The following is a 22,611-nucleotide window of genomic DNA, read 5'->3' as shown; positions in this document are numbered from 1 at the left end:
ACAAGACCTAGTTTGAATTTTTTTTTTTAAATTTATTTATTTATTTATTTATTTATTTTGGAAAAACACCGCTACATGCATGTGATATTTTTCTTTGAAATGTTTACTGAAAACAATGAACATACAAAGTACAAACAAACTAGTTTGAATATGTGAAATATGAACGCAATATGTTGAAGTCGAGGCAGGGTCAGTTTCACATCGCTATCACATCGCAACCAAGCCAAAGAACAAAAACACCGTTTTGATTTGTTCTCCGGCGCTACTTTAGCCCAATGGTCCTTGAACGCTGCACGTCTCAGGCTGTGAGGAAATCACGTGACCTAGTGGAAGTCCAGGAGAAGGGTGGCGGGGGAGTGAAATTTCTCAACGTCTGCTGGTCGCGTTTCGTTTCGCATACGCACGCGCGCGCGCACACAAGTCGATCGGTTCACTTTTGCAAAATCGCCCGACGTTTCAAAGTATAAAATACAGCACATAGAAAAACAAAAGTTAGCACATAGTGTATTCTGATGAAAATCCATCGGATCCACGTGAATTTGTGGTGAATTCTTCTGGTGGATTCAGGTGATGTCGATGTTGAAGGAGTCTTCACTGACACAGACTTAGTTGGATAAAACTGGTTTATTTCAAAGAAGTCAAGAGTCAGACAGGCACCATGGAACGCCTGAGGAGGTCTCTGGGCCAGATGTGAGCAACTCCAATGATGCTTTGTTCGCATCCCCTTTTATACCTCCCAACAAGAAGAGGAGGAAGATCCAGGATATGGGGGGGGTGTATGCATTCATAGTTACACCCCTAATGGCCATCTGGTTGGACAATAATCCCCTCTTTGGGAGGAAGGCAGCAGCGGGTTCAGATTGAGTTCACATTCCGCCATGTATCAAATGATGTCATATGCATAGGAAGGCAGCAGCAGTTTCAGATACTACACTTTCCAATTCATTGACCCCCTACCTGAACGATTCTACATGCTGCGCTTGACGCGGTTGTGACGCGTGAAGGCTCCTACACACTGAACGCGTCGGGGGGGGGGGCGTCAGCGCAGCCATTCATTGTGTATGTGCGACGTCGGCGTCAGAGCGCAACGCCCCGCAAGGGTGGCGTTTGACGCCTTGACGCCCGAGCGTCAACGCGCTGTGACGACATCTAGGCGCGGCCAATAGGAGAGCAGCCGTCTCCGGGGGGAAAGTGCCCAGATGCACAGCACGGCACCAGTTAAATGTGTGTTAAAACTTCTCTACATCGAACTGTGCCTGACAATACATGAACGTAAAGTTGTTGTTTTTTTCATATATATTAGGGTCGGGACATTATCCTCTAGAGTCTAGACAACACGGAACGTACTTTGCACGGGTTTTCGGCAAAATGGATAGCGAAGCACTGAGTAGCGAGCGGGAGAATGTTGTGTGCAAACGGTGGGACAACGAGATTTCTTTCCACCGCAGTTATTAAAGCCTCCGGTGCCACCTGAATGCAAAACACGTAGCAACTAGTACGAGCACCGGAGGTAACGAGAACGTCAGAGGTAGGGTTGCCACCTCCTAGAGTTTCAAGTGAAGTGCGTCCCGTATCAGTTCATTACGGGACAGGTTTTTTAGTTACCAAATATGTGACAATTGCGTATTTTACGGGAGAGTTGGCAACCCTATCTAGACCACAGAGGGAAATCAATTGAGGTTTTGTAATTTTCCCTGGAAAAAAAAAAAAAAAAAAAAACGGGACAAATTGTGTCCCGGGAGAGATTTTATTTTTCCCGGGACAGGTGGTGAAAAAAAGAGAACAATTCGGGGAAAAACAGGACGGGTGGCAACCCTAGTCAGAGCGCCGAAACCAAGCAGAGTCGCCAACCAGATACATATTTTTAAGCTAGTCTTGAGTCCCAGAACTCTGTGTCATATCAAATGTTACACTCGGGACACTGCGAGACAAGTTTTCCCTTTGTTTTTCCTCACTACTGCTCTATCGCTAACTGGCGCCCTGCTCTGCATCGGGCCACTTTTTTCAGAACCGGCTGCTCTTCCTATTGGATGCGCCGAGGTGTCGTCACAGGGCGTTGACGCCAGGTCTGCGCCTGCTTGCGCCTACTTGCGCCTGCTTGCGCCTACTTGCGCCGTACCGCGCGTCAGACCGCAAAAACAGTGTGCAGGCACGTTTAAGCGTCAAAAAATAAACGGCGGCGTTCTTTACCAGCGCGGTGCGGTTTGACACTTCTGGGACGCTTCTGAAACGTGCCCGAGCTACGCCTGGTCTGAACTTGCATGCTGATTTAAATGGCCGCGAACGCGCTGCAGACATTTTTGGTGTAAATTGGGGGTGAGGCACCTGGCAGGAGGTGTCTCAGCTGCAGTAACACAATCCAACCACAAGGGTTAAGTGTGTCTGATGTACTCGGACAGTTCCTCCTCCTCGTCCTCCTCCTCCTCTTCCTCCTCCTCCTCCTCCTCCTCTTCGGTCCTCCCTCCATCCTGTTCATCAGCAGTGTGGTCACCTGACTCGCTGTTTTCTGTGTGAAGCTCCGGCCCAAAAGCCCCGCCCACTTCCTCTCCAGTCTCTTCCCCCTTTTCCTGGTCACACCCAACCAGAGCTGCCAGGGTGACTGAGAAGAGGTCCACGTCCCCGGAGCAGTCCTGCTGCACCTCCTCCTCCTCCTTCTCCATCTTCTCCACCTCCTCCCTCACGCGGCCCAGACTCCCCCCCGGGGCAGCGGGGTGAATGTCCAGGGGAGTCACTTCCTCCTTTGGCCCCTCCCACTGACTCTGCCCCGCCCCCTTCCTCAGAACCTCACTCGAGTTCTCACAGCTTCTGTCCCCTGAGGCAGATTTGCTAGGCTGGTTCAAGTATACGTCCTGCTCCTCCTCCTCTTCTTCCTCTTCCTCCTCCTCCTCCTCTTCCTCCTCCTCATCAGCGCCCCTGGTGGCAGCCTGTGGTACTGTGGGATTGTTACGTCGGCGGCGGTTGTCCGTGGTGCGGGGGGGGTTGATGGACACCTGGTCAGGGAGGATGGTCTCCGGCATCAGGATGTAGCTTTGGTGCAGAAACAACTGAAGAAAAACACAAAACCAGAGGACGTCAACATGTTAAACAAACTAAATGAGGAAAAAAGGAAGGGAAGGGGCCGAGCTGAACTGGTCTCCCGATCATTACTGGATCAGGACCCCAGCGTCCGAAATTCCCTTTAATTGTGTTGCTAGCCAGCTAGATTTTCTTAGGTTACTCCTGCATTAATGGTGTAGCATTATGGGTGTATTACAAGAACTGGATTCCAGACTGGCAATATGGCAGTGCGCCAATTTTTTCCAGTGGCCATCTGAGGTACTGCAGCAAAAAAAAATCCCTTTGGTTCCCAGAAAGCTTTTTTCCCATAGACCGCAATCCAAAAATATATCAGCCTATAACGCAGTTCATGACAAATCTTTCAATTGCAGATTTTTCAGTCACAGTCACTAAGTCTTTAGATTTTTTTTTTTTACAAAGGTTACAAAATCACCAGAAAGTAGGTTTTATATTCCCAGCGTGACATCACGGCGTCATACGTGCTGCTGTGTCTCGGCTCCTCCTGATTGGCTGATGTGTCCTGATGCCTCATGGGAGTTACAGCATCATAGTGTGAAAAAAAATTATTTGGCATATGTGCTGGGCAAACAACTTCAGTGAAATGAACGAGCCGCCTTCCCATCATGCCTCTGTAACTCACGGGACATCAGGACACATTAGCCAATCACAACGAGCCAAGAAACAGCATGACGTCCCGCTGGGAAAGTAACACTCTTTGCGGGGGATTTTCTGGCCTTCCTAATATTATATTAGAAAGATTACAAATCTGCAACTTCAAAATCTACAGTTGAAAGATTTTTCTATTGCGCTCTAATCAGGAAAAATGCTCTGTCGGCCGCAATGGGATTTTTGGCTGCGGTACGTCGAGGGGTCACTGGGGAAGAGAAACTCCACCATGTCGGCAGCCTGATACATGGTGCCAGTTCTTACGATGTTAAGGGGTCACTGAGGCGGACTGGGTTGTTCTTACCACCAGAGCTCCAGGTAGCAGGGCCTTCAGTCTGCAGAGGAAGCCAGTGTAGTGGAGACAAAGCATGGAGGTCATCAGGGCCACCAGAGCCAGCACGCCCAGCACGGTGAGCAGGGCAATGGCCGCAGGGGCTGCGCACGCACACACACACAGGTAAACACCCACCCACACACACACACACACACACGCATAAAAAGTGAGTTTTAACATTGCTGCTAGCTGCTTCCTTCCATTAAAGTAATGGCTAAGGCTGTGGAAACAGCTAGATAGCGAACTAGCTGTTTCTACAGCTATAGCCTGAGCTTTAATCCTAAACTAGTAGAGGGCGGAGTCAGTCTGAAGACCTGACCCTGTGACAAGAAGAGCAACACACACACACGCGCATTGCTGTTAGTTGCTTCTGTTGCCTTACTTGGCATTGAAGCAATGGTTAAAGCTGTGGAAACGCTAATTTCCACACAATGCTGAGCTAACAGAGAGCGGAGTCTGTCTGAAGACCTAAGTGGTGGTGAGGTGCAGACGACCACTCATAACAACAACAACCACCGCAGGCAACGGACTTACTGCTTCTAATGACCAGCCTGCGGTCTTCCCATTTATCTCCACTACAACAAACTGAAAACAATAGTGAAGAATAACACACGGTGACCGTGGATCGATCGTGGATTGTGTACAAAGTGAAAATAAACACAACGAAAGAAATTTGCAAAAATGCTGTTCTATATTTTCTATCGATTCTTTGGGGGGTCAGCGGACTGAAATATTGAGGCAGGAAACCTAAATGACAAAAATGTTAGCGAACTTTTACTGGCAAGACTCCCAGTCAATCTTAACATTACACTACACACTACACTACACATATACCTTTTAAGGCTTTGTGTTCAAAAGTTACTCAAAGCAGAAGTGCACCCATCTAAAACAACACACACCACACAGGTCTGATATGTTATGAGGTCGCACCTTTGCTGGGCTGCTGGGTGCTGCTGAATTCACAGGTCCAGTTGGAGGTCCTGGTGTTGTGGTTGATCCGGATAAGGGTGTGAACCTGCACGCAGTACTCAGCACCGTGCTGCAGGTTGAGGAGGGTGAAGGTCCGCCTCTCCGCTCTGTAGGTGGCCTCCTGCAGGCGGAGGACATGGAGGCAGTGGTCAGTTGCAGCTCTGGCCCCAAGATGGCCAAAGATGAAGAGGCCAGGGGGTGACCCTGTGACACCATGTCTTTAGGTAAGGCGGGAAGAGGAGGAGCAGAAAGAGGAGGAGGAGGTGCAGTAGGAAGAGGGGCATTAGAAGGAAGAAGAGCAGGAAGAGGATGAGGAGAAGGAGGAGCAGGAGGAGCAGGAGGAAGAGCAGAAGGAGAAAGCGGAGCAGGAGGAGGAGGTGCATTCATACCTTGCCTCCTGTCCTCTTGTAGATGACCTTGAAAGACGGGTCCAGCAGGGAGTAGTTGGCGTCCACCCCGGCGTCCCGGTCCGGTGGTGGCAGCGACATGTTGACGTGGATACAGTTCCCACATCCAGCCAGGGAGACCACTGGGGGGCCGATGGTAGCTGCACAGCAGGAAGAAGAAGAAGGTGAAGAAGAAGAAGAAGAAGAAGAAGAAGAAGAAGAAGAAGAAGAAGAAGAAGAAGAAAAAGAAGAAGAAGATTGATTTGATTTTGAAAAACATTTAATTGCCACTTTTATTCACATTAGTCAAACATTACACAACACACAGCTCAGCAACACCAATCAAAAGAAATAAAGAAAAATTTTACATGAGCATGTCGCTAATAAATAATCCCCCCCTGTGTCACTGCACACAGCGCACTGTTAAAAGTCCACATTTCATTGAAACAATCCGAGTCCCCTGCTCTCTTGTAAAATGTGAAATTGAGATGGAGTCTGGACTGAATCAATTTTTTGCAGATGACAGAGGGATCAACCTCTGCCCATCATTCACCTTCGTGTTACGTTTTTTTCCTCTTACAAAGTTTTTTTCGGCTACGACCTCCAGTGAAACTGCTGGACTGGCCTCCAGCAGAGGGCCGCAGCAGTTGCTCAAGTCTGGGAGAAGGCCGACATTGTCAAAACTATCCTCTGAGATGGGAGCCAGGGAACCTCTGCCATGCAAACTGAGTAGGGGAGTGCTCGTGTCTTCTCCTCCAGTGGTAAAGCAGCTGTTTGACAACCGTCTCCGATTTTATTCCCAACATGGAGGCCAACAGGACGGGGTCTTCCAGGCCAGTACCAGTCAGCTCCACCACCTTGCCCAGTGTTGTGATCCCTGCAGCTTGGAGGGCCTTGGACAGAGTCCAAGAGTCCAGAGTCACCCACCCCCCCAGCTAGGGTAGTCCAGTAGGGTTCCCTGAAGGACAGCCAGTGCAATGAGTCGGCATGCTCTGCCCTCTGCTTCCTTAGGAGGTTCCAAACTTTAAAAACACTTCGATAAAAACAAGGCAGAGAAGCTGTGCAACAGCGTGCAAAACGCTGCAGTATGCACGTGGGCTAATGGTCTCCACAGAACATCCTTGGGCCAGTCAGGAGCTTCAGTATAAACTGGGGTTTGAAGGCAGCCCCCCTGCTGGCCAGATGTACCAAGCCCTGTTCCCCCTCTTCTTTAGGGAGGAAAATTATGCTCTGTGGAACCCAGTGGTTCCTCCCCCGCAAAAGAAATCAATTAAAATCTGTTGTACTTCTGCCAGAAGAGAGGCTGGGGGATCTAAAACTGTCTGTGCCACAATGAGGACAAGACCAGGTTGTTGATGATGAGGGTTCTGCCTCTGTAGGACATTTTTGGCACCAGCCATTTCCACTGTCCTCCGTCCTCTACCTCCCCTCACCGTCTCCAACACATTGTCCCAGTTTTTAAACTTCTTCTTGGGGTCTTGTCCCCCAAGTAGATGCCCAGGTATTTAAAACCACCGGTTGTCCACTTTAGCTCACCTGGCAACTTGAGCCTACTCCGCAGCTCCTCTCCCACCATATGAGCCTCGCTCTTCCCTCAGTTTTTTCGTGAAGAAGAAATAAAATCAAACTCTGTTACAATTCTTTCTAAAACACTGATGTCATTTTGTGAATTAATTTTAACCACCACGTCATCAGCATAAACAGACAACTTAAAAGACACATGGCACTGAGGGAGACACACGCCTTTTAAACTCTCCCTTAATTTGTGGAGCAGAGGCTCTATGGACAGAGAATACAGTGTCCCGGAGAGAGAGCAGCCCTGCCTCACCCCCCTCTGAACATCGAAGGGGGCACTCAGAGCACCATTGACCTTGTGAACCCTCTCTATGTCACAATAGAGCACCCGGATCATGGCTATAAAGTCAGGATTTAATCCAAAGGCACCCATGGTCTGCCACAGGTACTGGTGTTCAACTCTGTCAAAAGCCTTTTCCTGGTAAAAATCAGTCTTGAGAGCCAATGAACTGGGGAGGTCCAAAAAATCCCGAATTACCATGACAATGTCACTGATGAACCTGGCCAACACGCAGTAGGTCTGGTCAGGATGGATGATGGACGACATCACCTCTTGCAGCCTAAGAGCCAGCGCTTTGGACAGGATTTTGCAAACTGTGTACAGCAAGGACACCGGCCTCCAGTTCCTGATGTCCTGCAGGTCTCCCTTCTCCGGCAGTAAGGTGATGACGGCCCTCCTACAGCTCAATGGGAGTTTTCCTTTTTTTTGATGCTGTCGTTCATCACAAGGAGCAAGTCTGGTCCAACGATTGTCCGGAAAGACTTGTAAAAGTTCACAGGAAGGCTGTCGAAGCCAGGAGCTTTTCCACTCTTCAGGCCCCCCAGGGCGGCTTCCAGCTCCTCGAGTGTTAACGGTACCACCAACTGGGGGCTTTGGTCCTGGTTCGCTTGAGGGAGACCACTGAGGAAATTGCTGTGCACCTCCAGATTACTTGACCACTCACTCTTATAGAGGTCCCTGTAGAAACCATCAGCATTGACTTGACATTGCAGGCCAAGCTCCAAAGGCCAGTGCATTGTTTCAGAATATTCCTTTCTTTATTTTATTTTATTTTTACAATTTCTAATTTAATTAAGTTCACCAATGTTCTATGTCACTAATTTTTATTATTGTGTAATACAGATTAAGAAATCAATGGATGATGCTACTTTTGTGGCCTTTTGCCACTTTAACGCTGTGGCATCAGTACATTTAACCTTCTGCTTCAGAGAAATGAGATCATCCTCCCACAGGTAAGGGAGATGAAGTGGGATGCGCAAATTTGAATTGTGTTTGTGGTCATCCTTGGTTGTGTTGATAATAATACACTGATATATCTTAACAGGCAGTTTGTGGCTTTGAAAAACTGCTGGTGACCACAGAGGCAATGGCAGTGAGACCCCAGCCTGGTGGAAGATTGTCAGAGTTCCCGGCTCACATGAGGCTGCAGAAGAGGCAGCTGCAGGAAGAGGGAGAAATGACAATGTACAGATTCCAGGTACATGGCTATCTCCATCATTTAAACAGAGAACTGTGAATTTGTACAAATATTTCTCATATCTAACTCACAATCAGTATTTATGGTTTATATAACACGCAGACAATAACACTCAAAGGACAGGCGTCAGAACTGGCGGGAGATGGTGTTGCTTTCACTACTAAACTTGGGAAAGTGATGGATGCAACAATCAAATCCACAGCAAAACATCTAAAAATGATTATGTAGCTTCCTAGGCAAGTGTTTTCACCATAAACACATGAAGGTGAGAAATCTTGTTACCGAACTGTTATTTGTTCATGCAATAGGGGAGAGTGCCTCTGTGTCTGGAACAGCCAAAGCTGTCAAATGTTTCAACATTTTTGACCACAAGAGCTGGCCAGAGAACCAAGAGGACTTGGTGGATCATGGAGCTGATGACCTTATGTTTCCCTTGGACCACTTCTCCACAGTCTTGAGAAGGTAGCAGGTGGATTCATACAATAGTATGTATGCTGGTGGTATTTATTTTGTTAAAGTGCACATTGATTAGCTGTGTAATTCACATAATGTTCAGGAATGGTGTAAACACAGAGCTTGCAAAAGAAGAGTTTGTAGGCTTGAAGCTGTCGATTGCCAGGATGTCCAAAGACAAAACCTACCTCAGCCTGTGGGGGCTCTTGTTGACCAGAGAGCCCTACTGCTCAGAGTACATGGTCAGTTTTTATCAATGTTCTTTCTTAAGATTGTGTCAGTTTTGCTATCTAACACATACTGCTTAAATAAATCTCTGGAATGTATTTTTTCCCCAGAATATCCTCCACCTTGTGCACATTATGCTGGTCCTCCCTGTCTCAACTGCTGTTTGTGAACGAGGGTTCTCTGCACAGAAGAGGATCAAATCAGACATTAGAGCATCCCTACATTCAGACACAGTGGAGGATCTAATAAGAATCAGTGTAGAGGGGCCAAGTCTGGAAGAATTTGATGCAAGAGAGAGTGTGGCAAGCTGGTTTAGCCATGGAAAACGATCAAGAAGGCCAAACTACAAGAAGTGGCCAGAGGAGCATGTGACTGCAGTGCAGGATGTGCCATGAGATTATCAGAATTTTCAGTTGAAACACTTGCACTTTTATTTTAGTTTATTTTATCATATCTCGAGATGTTTGAGGTTAAAATTTCAGCTCAGTGAAGCACTGTAGGCACCTTTTGTTTGGTCACATTTCTTGAGCAGATGTTCAAATAAAGGACATTATGTGGACCAGATTGCTAGTTCATCATTTACAAGTCAGTATTGGACAGGTTGTTTTTTTTTTGTTTTTTTTTTTAAAATTACGTGAACCGAAAAACTTCAGTGTTGAATGCGATCACAAATTTGGGTGCACCCAACTTTTGTGCCGGTGCACCCAAGAAAAAAAGTTAGGATGATTGTTCATTGTTTCGCCCGCTGCTCGCGCACAAAATGGACCAGACGGCGAAACAATCACTGCACGACGGGAAGCGGCTGCGGAGGTGCGTGCTTCTTCAAGTCTGGCGTGAACGATGTCATCGTTCCACTACAGCCAAAAGTGACCAACAACTAAGAACACTGGCCACCCGCCGGACTCTTGAATTCTGTAGCACTTCATCATGCGATCTCAGCGCGATGACGTCAGCAGAGATGCAGCGGTGAAAGCGCGGGGGGTGCAGCTTCCCGGCGGGGGTGACACCGCGCTGGGTTTGGTGCGTGGAGACGGGACTCAGTGCCGATTGCTTCCGCGACGTCCCGCGTCCAAAAACATGGTGTCATCCCGCTAATTTTAGTAGAACAAAGGCATAACCCCACCATTGTTGGGTGGTGGGGAAATTGGGTCGGGTCTCTCTGTGGGATAACCAAAAAAACCTTAAAACCAGTTTTAAAAGCCAGTTCATTTAAAAGAGCTGTATTAAAATGCCAACAGGCGCTACTTAAACGTATGTTCTGAATAAAACCAACAGGCTGGATTAAACACCCTTTAAAAATATTTAAAACAGTAAAAACGATCAAGTCTGGCGAGGGATAAAACATTTTTCTTTAGTATGGCTCAATACAGGCTTTGATTAAAAACCCTCTACAGGTCAGACAGCTTGTGGTCTCGAATGAGTTTTCAGAGCCTGTCAGACGACCCAGGGTGTGGCTCAGGATGATTCCTGTCTACAGCAGGATTTTCAGTGCAATTAAAATCGCTGCCTAAAACATAAAATCATCATGACATGTTTTAATAACATCAGCTAGCTTATTTAAAAAATGTAAGTCTCTCCAACCCTCTGGTTGGAGCATAGACATTTAAATAGACAAATGTCCCATTTTCATAGAAAAGCTATAACCTTGAGTAAACACTGGAATAATTTCCTCAACACAAAAAGAAGCCAGTAAAAAAATCCCCCCCAAAAATGCGCAGCCCCACGACTGACACAGGAATTATGGCTCAGAATCACTTCCCCTTTATAATCCCCCTTCCAGTCACTGACGTTGTGGTCAGCGCTGTGTGTTTCTTGAAGAAACAATACATTCAGACTTTGGGTTATGGCCACCAGCTTAGTAAGTCACACTTAACTCTGCTCTGCCCAAATCCTGACTAAATCCTGACATAAACTCTGAAACTAGTTCTGAAAGTGCAGACAGACTTCAGTGTTGGTTAAGATAACAGGAAACCGCACACACAGTTTGAAACTGACTTAAGGCGTTTTTCCTTAGGTGCCCTAGGTAACGGTCCGGGTCGGTAATCAGGCATTTCCACGAGCCCCAGCACGGTCCCAGGGGTTACGATTTTGGTACCTGCCTCCTTGGGGTTGGAAGCGAGCAGAGCTGAGACCGTATGGGTGACGTAGCAACGTGCAGGGCACTGATTGGGTTTTGACGAAAGCCAAAGGCAGTCTTTCACGAAAGACCAAAATTTTTAAATGGATTTTTACAGTTTCACGTATTAAAAACTGAAAAGATTATGAAACTGTACCATGGGAGAACAAAGAACTACAGACGTTTCTGTTCTCCGTGGCCGAAGAAAAAGCTCAAAGAGACAGAGAAACAGTGTCCGGAGAAATAAAAACAATGCCGAGCGACTACCGAAGCACCAAGGACTACAACGGTCGGAGTGGAACGAATAGAGAAAATGTTGGAGGTTTGTTCAGCCTAATGCAGAAGCAATGGAACACCGGTGCGGTGGCCAACGGGAGTGAGACGGGCTCCACTCGGCCCCCTGTTGGACGACGAGAGAATAGTCGGCCACGACAATATTTGAAAACATGCTTGAGGACTGTAAATGTGTTTTGTAACCTCAAGCAACTTTAGTTTGAAGGCTATTTGCAAAGTACGGGCGTTGAATCGTGTTGATAAACTGCTAGCTACCACCGCTAACTCGGTGCTCTGCTTGTGTTGTGTTCGCTGGCAGCGATTCTGGCTCGCAAGCTTCGGAAGTTTCACTCCTTATAGTGATTTTAACGCTGCTAGCTTGTTAACACCGGTCGGATAGAGCTGTTGCTGTTTTGTGCTTTGTGTGGACTTAAGTTGTGCGGATATTCTTGTCTAATGATAAACGACTGTGATACTCAGGTGATCGTTTCAGCTTCTACATTTTCTCTCAGGACAGTGTTTTGATACAAGTCAACAGTATGAAACAAAATCATTCTAAGCCCTACGAAAGGTGTCTTCCACAAAACAAAACAAAACCATGGTTAATACAAAAGGTGAATCCTATGGTTTCGGGGACACGGGAGGCACAAAAAACCTTCGGTTCGCCTTGCAACCGTGACTCCGCCCACGTTCAGGTACTGGTCAGGCTTATGGAAATACCTTTCCTTTAGGGATGCATAGCATGGAGCATACGGCTAACCGAGAGGCTAGCGATGACAGTGAAGCCGCTAGTGCCAGTGGCGCCACCAGGGGGTGGTCAGGGGTGGCCGCGGCCCCCCCTATAAATTTACTGGCCACCCCACGGGCCAGTATAGGTTAGGTAGGGTACTGACCCTACTACAATGCATTTCACCCCAAATGCGCAGCCAGCCAGGCAAGCCGCTTTTGATCTTCCCTCACTCACAGCACCTCCCACCCCCTCCCCCCGGCCGCTGTTGCGCGCTCAGACAGCAACGGCTCAGCGTGTGCGCGTGCGGAGTGCCCCAATCGGCTCGGCTCCCTCTGCTCCGATCGGAGCTGAGCCTCAGTAAGTCAAAATAAGTCATAAAGTCAAAATATTCTTTAGTAAAAGAAGAGGGGGAAGTATGCGTCGTAACGTGTGCTTTTGAAGTGCTAAATAGTGCCGCTACAGCACCTGTTAGAGCAGCTTTTTGACGGGTTTTTGACATGTAGAACTGAGTTACGTAGCTAACGTTAGCTACTGCTTGTATATGTTATGTCAGTCATTTTCAGACAATGGAGAGAAAGTCCACAGACTTCTTATTTTAAAAAGAGTATTAGAACCCGGAGAGAAAGAGACGACAAGGCAGCAACGGAGGCTTAGTGAGGAGGGGCCATAACAGCGCCAGAAGCCAGGCAGGACTCAACAAAAGCAGCTGCTCAACCCGTTCCTGGACAAACAGGTGAAATTATGACTGTTTGGCCTTAATGAAATTGACGGCTAGGCTAGATAGTAACGTAATCTGGAGAAATGTATGTTTTGTTGAGTGTGTTTGAATTTAAATTAGAAATCATGACATAATCAATTAAAGCTTCTTTATTGATAGCTGAGTTTCATTTGTCTGAACAGAAATACCTTCAAGCTATTATTACAGCTATAATTGATAATTACTATTGAGAGGGACTAAATATTATTATTATTATTATTATTATTATTACTATCATTATTATTATTATTATTATTATTATTATTATTATTATTATTATTATTATTATTATTACTACCACTATTATTATTATTTTGATGTCAGAATAACTGATTTTGCCTATAGTTTATCATAGATAGAGTCTGTGTATATTAGATAATTAGTAACATTAAATATAACACAATAAACCAAAGTATATCAGCAGGCATTTCCTTAAGTCTTTCTGATACTTTTCTACTGGCTGGTTTACTACAAAAGTATAATGATATTCTGAAACGATGGCTTTTAGTTTTGGTGTGCCACCCCAAGATTTTAAGTGTCCCCATCTGGCCACCCCTAAAAAAAAGATTCTGGAGGCGCCACTGGCTAGTGCTAGCACTGAAGCTAATGATAACGTGGAGGTCCCGGGGCAAAGCAGTCAGGAGCTCGCTGAAACTAAAGAACAAATATTGACGGCCATAAACAGCTTACAGTCTGATTTTTCAGCCAGACTACATGGGATCCTACTTGCCGTAGAGGAAACAAAGAGAGAACTGGCTGACTGTACCGAGACAATTGGACAGGCGGAGGTACGTGTGTCAACAGTGGAGGACGAGCGTGTCGAGTTACGAGAGACGGTTCAAACGCTAAAAAAAAAAAAGAAAAACAAACTTCTGGAGGATAAAGTTGTTGACATGGAGACAAGGTCACGGCTGAACAACCTGAGGCTAGTGGGTCTCCCTGAGGGTGCTGAGGGCCCAGACCCCTGTTCATTTTTGGTCCCCCTGCGACATCTGATGGTGCTCGAGAGTGCGCGCCTGGTTGGGCCGAGGAGAGACAATGAAGCGGCACAGAGAACTTTGACCATGAAGTCTCTGAACTACAAACAGGAGACGGCTGTGATAAAGGCAGCTACAGCGAAGAGAGACATCCTCTACGAGAACCAACAGGCGCGATTCTACAGCGACCTCACCACCCAAAGTGCACAAGCAGCACAGACAGTATAACTCAGTGCGCCAGCAGCTGCGAAGCCTGGGACTCAGACACGGCATATTGTCTCCAGTGAAGCTGGACAGAAAAAAAGACACACGTTTAACAATCCGACTGAGGTACAAGCCTTCATTAATAAGATAAAAGAAGAAGCTGGATGAATAAAGGTCGGAGGTCTTTTTCATCTTGGGATCCTACCCAAAAGGTCACAAATATACACAGAGTGAATTATAGAGATGTGCCTTTTTAAATGGACGCACTATTCTGGGGAAAAAAAACAAGTAGACCAAGTATTACATTTTGGGTTAGACACATGTTGGCAGCCTTTCCTCTGGAAAAAATCCCACACATGCTGAAAGGGAGACAAGACTTATTTGAGAAGGTTTGGGGACCATCTATCTTAGTATCTTATTTACTTACTTCGTATATGATCACATAATTTGGATATCTGGTTACTCTGTATGTGTGTTTATTTGGATATACCAATACCTGGAACTGCACTGAATATGCCCCGTTGTATGTGATAATGTAGAAATATCAACAAAGACAGTGTTATTAAAAAAACAAACAAAAAAAACCAATACATTCAGGGCCAGATCCTCAAAGAAGGGCGCGCAGCAGTAAAATGAGTGGCGTTTTGCGGCGGGATTGCGCCTGCAATCTGCGCCACAGGTGCGGGTATCCACAAAGGTGTTTGCACTAATGACATGCAGGTGCAAACACGCCCGCAAATGCGGCGCCTGAAACGGGTGCGAATGTTGCGGTCTGGCAACCTGAGAGCAGTTTGGGCAGTTTGTCTCCAGCAAGGCAAGAATTGTGTGTCCCGGCAACCTGTTTCTCCTTAAAATGTCCCGTTCTCGGAGGACAAACAGTGAAACTCTGCGAGGATAATGGCGCTCCTGTGCGCGCCTGGCATTACGACGCCTCCTCCGTCTACCAAGACTGCTGCCATAATGAAGAGAAAGTCAAGACGCGTTAGTCACCAACACCTGAGTACCGTTTGTATTTTTCATAGCCTCTCTAAAATATTGGCATGTATACTGTAGTCTAAGCCTATCTATATATAAGATTTGGGGAGCCATATATATCATTCATTCATTCATTTTATATACCCGCTTCTTCCTGAGCTCAGGGTCACGGGGGTCTGCTGGAGCCTATCCCAGCTGTCTTAGGGCTGAAGGCAGGGTGACACCCTGGACAAGTCGCCAGTTCATTGTAGGGCCACATAGAGACAGACAACCATTCACACTCACATGCACACCTACGGGCAATTTAGAATGTTCAGTTGACCTCACATGCATGTTTGGAGTGTGGGAGGAAGCCGGAGAGAACCCACGCAGAACATGCAAACACCGAAAGGTCCCAGGCCCGGAATCGAACCCATGACCTTCTTGCTGTGAGGCGGCAGCGCTAACCACTGCGCCACCGTGTCACCCCGCCATATATACATATTTCAGGCTTTTCAGAGAGGAAAGTTTCACTCAGAAGCCAGAAACACTTTGACAGACTGCGCCTGGTTCTGGCTTGCGGTGTTTGCGTCTGTCAACCTGCGTGCGGTCAACACGAGCGCAAACTCTTTCTGCATCTGCCGCTGTTTGAATGAGGCATATTTGTATAGAAGGGGGTGTCTGACTCATTTAAATACATTGAAATGAGTCTGCCGCAACCCTGCCGCTCCCTGCGCCTCCGCGCATTTTCCGCCGATTTTTACGTTTGTGTCCCCTCTGTGGATCGGAATCACCGTTTTTGGCGCTGTTTACCTGGATTTTCTCGCGCAAAAGCCGTGCAAACGCTTTGTGGATCTGGCCCTCAATCTTTTTAGTTCCATCAATTTAAAAACAGCAGCTCTTTTAAAATCAGCCCGGGGCTCCATTCATGTTTAAAATCACACAAGAATGGAAAAATAAATAAAAATCAGTGACACAGTTGAACAATAAAAGCAGATTAGCCATCAATTTCTCCCTTATTTATTTCTCCTCTGGCTTTTCCTATGTACTTTCTCAGTCTATAAATTTCTGGGTTGGTGAGCACTTCTCCCCGAACTTTCTTGTAAGAGGTTTGGCGGAATGAATAAAAATGCTCTCATACAGCGAGCTGTTTGCCGTACTCCTTTTGTGTCTTCAAGGAACTTTCTGATCATTGCGACCGCGTAAAGGGATTTGTTGTCATCCTGAGTTCAACCAAAGTCGCTCTCAACACTTGACGCCGTTCTTCTATTGTTGACTTTTTCTTTCACACGTTCAGTTAATTTTCTCTCTCGTGTCATTTTCATTATTCCGTCATCAGACGTTGCTTCGTCATCTCCCACGTCAGACATGTTTACATTTAAAAACGCATCAGCACGCGTTTTATTAACATTATCAGTTGCTTTTTTGTTTTGATTTCGGTATGTGACAGTCGGGGTTCACTGTTTACAGGGGGGAGGCACATTTATGGGGGACGCCTCGGTAACCCCACTCACAGCCAGCACCGGATCTACTGGAGCCAACAACCCTACCGGCACCGGGATAACCGGAGCCGATGGACCGTCCGACACCAGTTTGATCGCACGCCGGCGAGTGAGGCACTCAAACTCGGTAGCCGGCGTTCCCGCTAGCAGCATGCTGGCTACCGTCTACACCGGCCCTCCACCCAAACACCGACAATAAACATGAAGTATTTACAAACCTAGCACGGATAGAAAAAGAAAACACGAATACACATATACATCAAAAAAAGAAAAGAGAGGAAGAATCACAATTATTTTCATTGGGATACAAGAAAAAAAGAATGTGCTTATTTTATTTTACAAGAAAACATAGAAGCACACAGATGAAAAAGAAGAAGAAGAATGAGCAGAAGGGGATTTTTTTATTTAGATTTTTGAAAAATAACATTTAATTTAAGATAAGAATGATAAGAAGGAGGAGGAGGAGGAGGAGGAGGAGGAGGAGGAGAAGAGAAGCAGGCGGTTGGCCTGGATTTCAGCGTACTGGGCGCCGCTGTAGGGTGAAAGGAGTCAGCTGACAGGGTGGTGGGGCGGCTGGACATACTGTGTTTATACGGGGTGAATTGCAGTGTGGCAGGTAGCGACACCGTGTGGTTGGAGGCTGCCTGGACCTCCAGCTGGTAGGTGGCCTGGGGGTCCTTCAGCTGCAGTCGGACCGACGTCCCGGTGGAGTTTAGCAGGTTCCTCAGCTTCCTCTTAGACGGCTTCCTTTGGCTGCAGCACACACACACACACACACACACACACACACACACACACACACACACACACACACACACACACACACGCACATTAGCATCACAGAACATCTACTCAATAAATGTACGTATTAGTATAATAAATATTATTATTGATGAGTATTAATAGAGAGGCACCAATTCTACTTTGTTACAGAACGAGTACAAGTACTCACCGATAGCGAGCACTTCATAAAACATTACACATGAAAGAATTACTTGTTGTTCTGTTATTTGAACAGCATTCCTCAGCAACTTTTCCAACAACATGGGTGACTGACACAAATTTCACTGCAGTGCAAACACAAATTTAACAAAATTGTCCGAATACGTCGATACAGAGCCAGCATCTATGTCGCGTTATTGGCACGTATTAATACGAGTAAATGAATCGATTTTATTTTTACAGCACTAAATCACAACCAGAGGCATCTCCAAGCGCTCTGCACAAGACGTGACAGTGGCCAGGAAAAAACATGGGAAGAAACCGAGAGCAAATCCAGACTCCAGAGGGCGCTCATTGCTTTGACAAGTTGGGGTGAAAAAGAAATGAATAGAGTGTAAAGAGAGAGAGACATAAATAGAAGTTGCCAGAGCTGCACAGTAAGTTACGAGGTGAACAACACATCTCTCATAATATTGATAGAAATGGTAAATGGACTGCACTTTTAATAGCACTTTTCCTGCACCTTCACAGTGCCCCAAAGCGCTTTACAAAGGCCTCTCACGCACCCATTCACACACCAATATAGATATATAATAAATAGATGTATGCACATATTAAATTGCACATACAAATGAAAATATCGAAATACTGAAGGACACACATAAGTATGTGACATATATAAACATGTAGATGTATATAAATAAATGTTGTGTCGTTAAACATCAAAATATTCTAAATCTAAATAGAGTAAAATGTACAGCATAGTAGTTGAGTACAAGTTGACTACTCAACCCCGGATACCCGGTACTGGTGTCGGTGTCAGTGCTGTCCGTAACAAAAAGTGCTGTTTGCAAAAATATTTTTACACTGAGTTTTTATTGATGTCCAAATATAATACACACATGCACTCTCTTGCGTGCGCAAAATACACACAGGTACGTCCACACGCACGCACACACACATACTGCGCACACGCACACACACTCTATCTTGATCTGTGTTTTGAAAGTGGACCAGCTGCTCTGTGGTTACAGCTGCAGCTGCGGAGCTTTCTGCAGCTTCGAGATTCTCCGCCTGACGACCACGCCGTTGACACACGGGGGGGGGTACACACAGTCGACCAGACGTTCCAAATAGTTGAGTCCCTGTATGGCTTCCTCGCACTTTCTCACTGCAGAGGTCCAGAGGAGCACCAGACTCTCATGGAACGTTGCACATTGTCAAAGATAGATGTCCCGTGATGTGAGGCTATGACCTCGGAAGGATGAAACCTTCAGGCACCTTCTTCTCTCGACTGAGAGCATGACAACTGAAACTATAGTGCATAAACAAAATGTATATAAAATGTTGCTATGATTGTTTCTGTGTTTACTCATCTTAATGTGTGATGAGGTTTTTCTGCTCTGAAATCTCTGGAGTTCTTCTCTGCGAAGATGGACTCCACTCATCAGCAGCTCCTCAAACCTCAAAATAGTTTCTGATATGGTTCCCCTCAGTCTCAAAATTTCCTCAATCACTCCCACCCTAAAAAAGCCTGGCCTGAGCCCCGATGACCTCGATAACTTTCGGCCGATCTCCAACCTTCCTTTCCTCAGCAAGATCCTGGAAAGAGCAGTAGCTTACCCAGCTCCATCTGCATCTGTCCAACCATTTACTCTACGAACCTCTTCAGTCAGCATATAGTACTAACCATAGCACTGGGACCGCTCTGATCAAGATCACCAATGACCTCCTCATCGCTGCAGACTCTGGTAAAATCAGCCTCCTCAAGCTCCTCGATCTCTCTGCTGCTTTCGACACCGTGACACCGTGACACCGTCCTCCTCTCAAACGCCTTTCCAACCTCCTTGGCATCTCCGGCTCTGCACTGGCACGGTTTCAATCGTAACTCTCAAGTAGAAATCAGTTTGTCACCCTCCATGGCTCCTCTTCCGCCTTGCCCCAGTCAACCACGCCGTCCCTCAAGGCTCCGTGCCGACACGGTCTCAACTTCCACTGCTACGCTGACGACACTCAGCTCTCAGCTCCCCCGACAGTCTCTGGTCGACTGCATCCAAAAAAAAAAAACCTGGATGACAACCAACCAACTCAAACTCAATAGCAATAAGACTGAGCTCATGGTTGTGGCACCCAAGCCACCGCTCCAGAAGGAGATGGAGATCTCCTCATCAATGGTGATGGCTGTTCCATCACACCATCACCAAATCTGCTTTCCACCACCTCAAAAACATTTCCCGTCTCCATCCCTCCCTGTACGACCCTGGAGCAGAGACACTCATCCATGCTGTTATCACACCCCAGATGGACTACTGTCATGGAGTCCTGTCTGGGGTTGTTACTGCAGACAGGTTGGGCTTCAGTACGTGCCGAACTCAGCTACCAGGGTTCTCACTCTCACCAAACCCTGCAGCACATCACCCCCACCCTCATCCACCTCCACTGGCTCCCGGTCAAGTTCTGCATTCACTATAAACTCCTCTTTCCCCTTTATGTCCCTTCACGCACTCACACACCAATACCTTGCTGACCTCTTTCACAAACACTCCATCCCGGAACCTGCGGTCATCTGATGCTGGTCTCCTCTCCATCCCTCGTACCAAACTCAAAACATTTGGGGACAGTGCCAGGAGCGTGGCTGCCCCCACCCTCTGGAAGTCTTTCCCCACGGACTCCCTCACCCTGGACAAAGCTGAGTTTTGAGGTGGTTTCAAGTGACGCCTTAAAACTCACCTTTTCTCTCTGGCTTTTCCAAACTAAATGCTTAACTTAGGTCCCTTCTGTTTTTTTTTGTTTTGTTGTTGTGGGTTTTTGTTTGTTTATTTACTTTTTACCTTTTGTGAAGCAACCTTGGGTTCCACGATAGGCGCTATATAAATTGAAATTATTATTATCATCATTATTATCATCATTATTATTATTATTATTATCATTGTTATCCTAAAATAAGTTGCACCAAGTGAAAATACATAAATATTAAAGTAATAAATGTCCAAAAAATAGGATACCTTAGAAAGGTAAAAAAATGAAAAATAAAAACTAGCCTTCAAAAATCATCTCTTTTTTAAATAATAATACTACTAATACTACTACTACTTATAATAATAATAATAATAATAATAATAATAATAATAATAATAATAATCCATCCTGCTTAATGCCAAACACCAAGTTCTATCATCAAATCTACATATAAATAAATGGCACAAAATAAAGAATACATATTTGAATTAATATATATTCAAAAAGAGAGGTCAATTTAGAAAAGCATAAACAAATAAATCCACACAGCTGAAACATCAGACAATCTAAAAATGCCTGATGTTATTATATCTTATAGTTCGTTTGGTTTTTTTTTTTAAAAATAAATATATTATCTGGTAATATACTGTATATTATTTACATTTATTTACATTTATTTTGCTTACCTGATGATGTAGCTGGTGCCAGGGGGCGTGTCTGGCCCGGGCCGCCAGGACAGGATATAGCGGAAGTTGACCGAGTCCATGTGGAGATCGATGGGAGCCTGGAGGTCTGAGGCCAAGGCTGAGGCTGGAAGACACCCCAACGGGGGCAGAGTGTGAGCACAGCGGAAAGTCCCGTGCAAACTTTTTCTTTTTCTTCTCTAAGATATTCATTCACAAATGCAGACATCATACAGACTATGTATATATAGACTACATCTATACATACATTCAAAGAAACAAAAGATCCCCCATCAAACAAACAAACTACAAACAAACAAACAACAACAACAACAACAAGACACAACAAGACAGGAAAACAATATTACAAAGACTATTGCCAGGGTTTACCTGGACAGGTGACCAGCCATGCACCATCCACTAACTGGAGTGAACATTAAAGCTTTCAAATATATGATTTGTTCTGATCTTTTATTGTAGCAGCGTATTGATGCAGCTCTAAAATAAGGAGATCAGTGTTTGGGTTGGAGTCTGCCCATTTTTTTCCCTTGTGGATGTGAAATTTTCCAAGCATAAGAATTTGTCGTACAAAGGAAAGTAACCATTTCCTGTCCCCCGCCCCCTCCTCTCCAAATAAATAAACGAAGTCCCGGGAACCGAACACCTGACAGGTGAGTCGGTTCCGCTAACGTCACGCGCCAGCGTGAAGGAACGTGCCTCACCGACAAGGACTAGCAGGGTCAGGAGCAGAACAGCAGCAGCAGGAGGAAGTTTCATCCCGGCGGCAGAACCTCGGCTCGGCTCGGCTCGGCTCGGCCCAGGGAGCCCGACTGCAGCCCCGGTTCGACCCGGACACTAAGCTGGCCGCACCTGGTGGGGCTAAGACACGTCTCACCATCATTAGACATAACATTTAATGCGAGTGACAGAGTGACGGTTCGGATATCAGCATAGCGTACACAAATAATGATATTAATAATACTATAATAATTATTAGAATTGGAACAAACTTGTAACAGCAGTAAAACACATATACACTTCACATTTTAATAATAGTGTTCAATCCAGAGAAACACATTGTCAAAGCGTTGGCGTTCAGATTGTGTGTGATTGCTGAGATTTAACTACTTTTTGAGAAGCGAGCAGTGACGAGAGTTGGACGCGCAAAGTTCGGCGAACTGCGGCTAAACTGCAGCTAACTGCTGCGGGATGTCACGACTTTTTTGGGGTCACTCACCTGACACCGCGGACCGCCGTGGAGCTCGTGACCAGCGGGGCTCGCTGTCACACACACACACCGACAGACAGATAGACAGACCGATCGACTACCGAACGGACTAAACTCTCGCCGCTGCTGTGGTGAAGCTGGCGTCACTTCCGGTTCAGTTTCACAAGAGAAGCCTCGGCGAAAAACAAACGTCAACAGTTTTTTTTTTTTTTTTTTGTTTTGGTTTGGTTTTTTTCTAACCTGGAGACGAAAGTTCCAAAGGGTTCAAAGTGAGTCGGATGTGGACACTGACGCTTAGATTAAATTTTGAGGGCTCCCTGGTGGTTAGTACAACTTTTACCACCAATAAAACGGACCAAA

At 46.0% G+C, this 22,611-nt stretch overlaps 1 protein-coding gene across 1 annotated transcript; it reads right to left on the bottom strand.

Annotated features, from left to right (window-relative positions):
* Positions 1-84: 84 nt before the first annotated feature.
* Positions 85-22,419, bottom strand: crfb1 (cytokine receptor family member b1). The gene is made up of 8 exons (XM_076030644.1): positions 22,261-22,419; positions 21,746-21,893; positions 21,027-21,150; positions 17,243-17,412; positions 5,416-5,573; positions 4,988-5,147; positions 4,028-4,158; positions 85-3,044 (listed from the first exon to the last, which is right to left on the bottom strand). The coding sequence occupies exons 2-8, from the start codon at positions 21,798-21,800 to the stop codon at positions 2,373-2,375; spliced, it is 1,470 nt and encodes a 489-aa protein (XP_075886759.1). The 5' UTR covers positions 21,801-21,893; positions 22,261-22,419; the 3' UTR covers positions 85-2,372.
* Positions 22,420-22,611: the final 192 nt, after the last annotated feature.

Source organism: Nelusetta ayraudi, unplaced genomic scaffold (assembly GCF_046127955.1).
Source record: "Nelusetta ayraudi isolate G7.1 ecotype Tasmania unplaced genomic scaffold, CSIRO-AGI_Nayr_v1 ptg000028l, whole genome shotgun sequence".
Lineage (NCBI taxonomy): Eukaryota > Metazoa > Chordata > Actinopteri > Tetraodontiformes > Monacanthidae > Nelusetta > Nelusetta ayraudi.
This window is presented reverse-complemented; position numbering and strand designations above follow the sequence as displayed.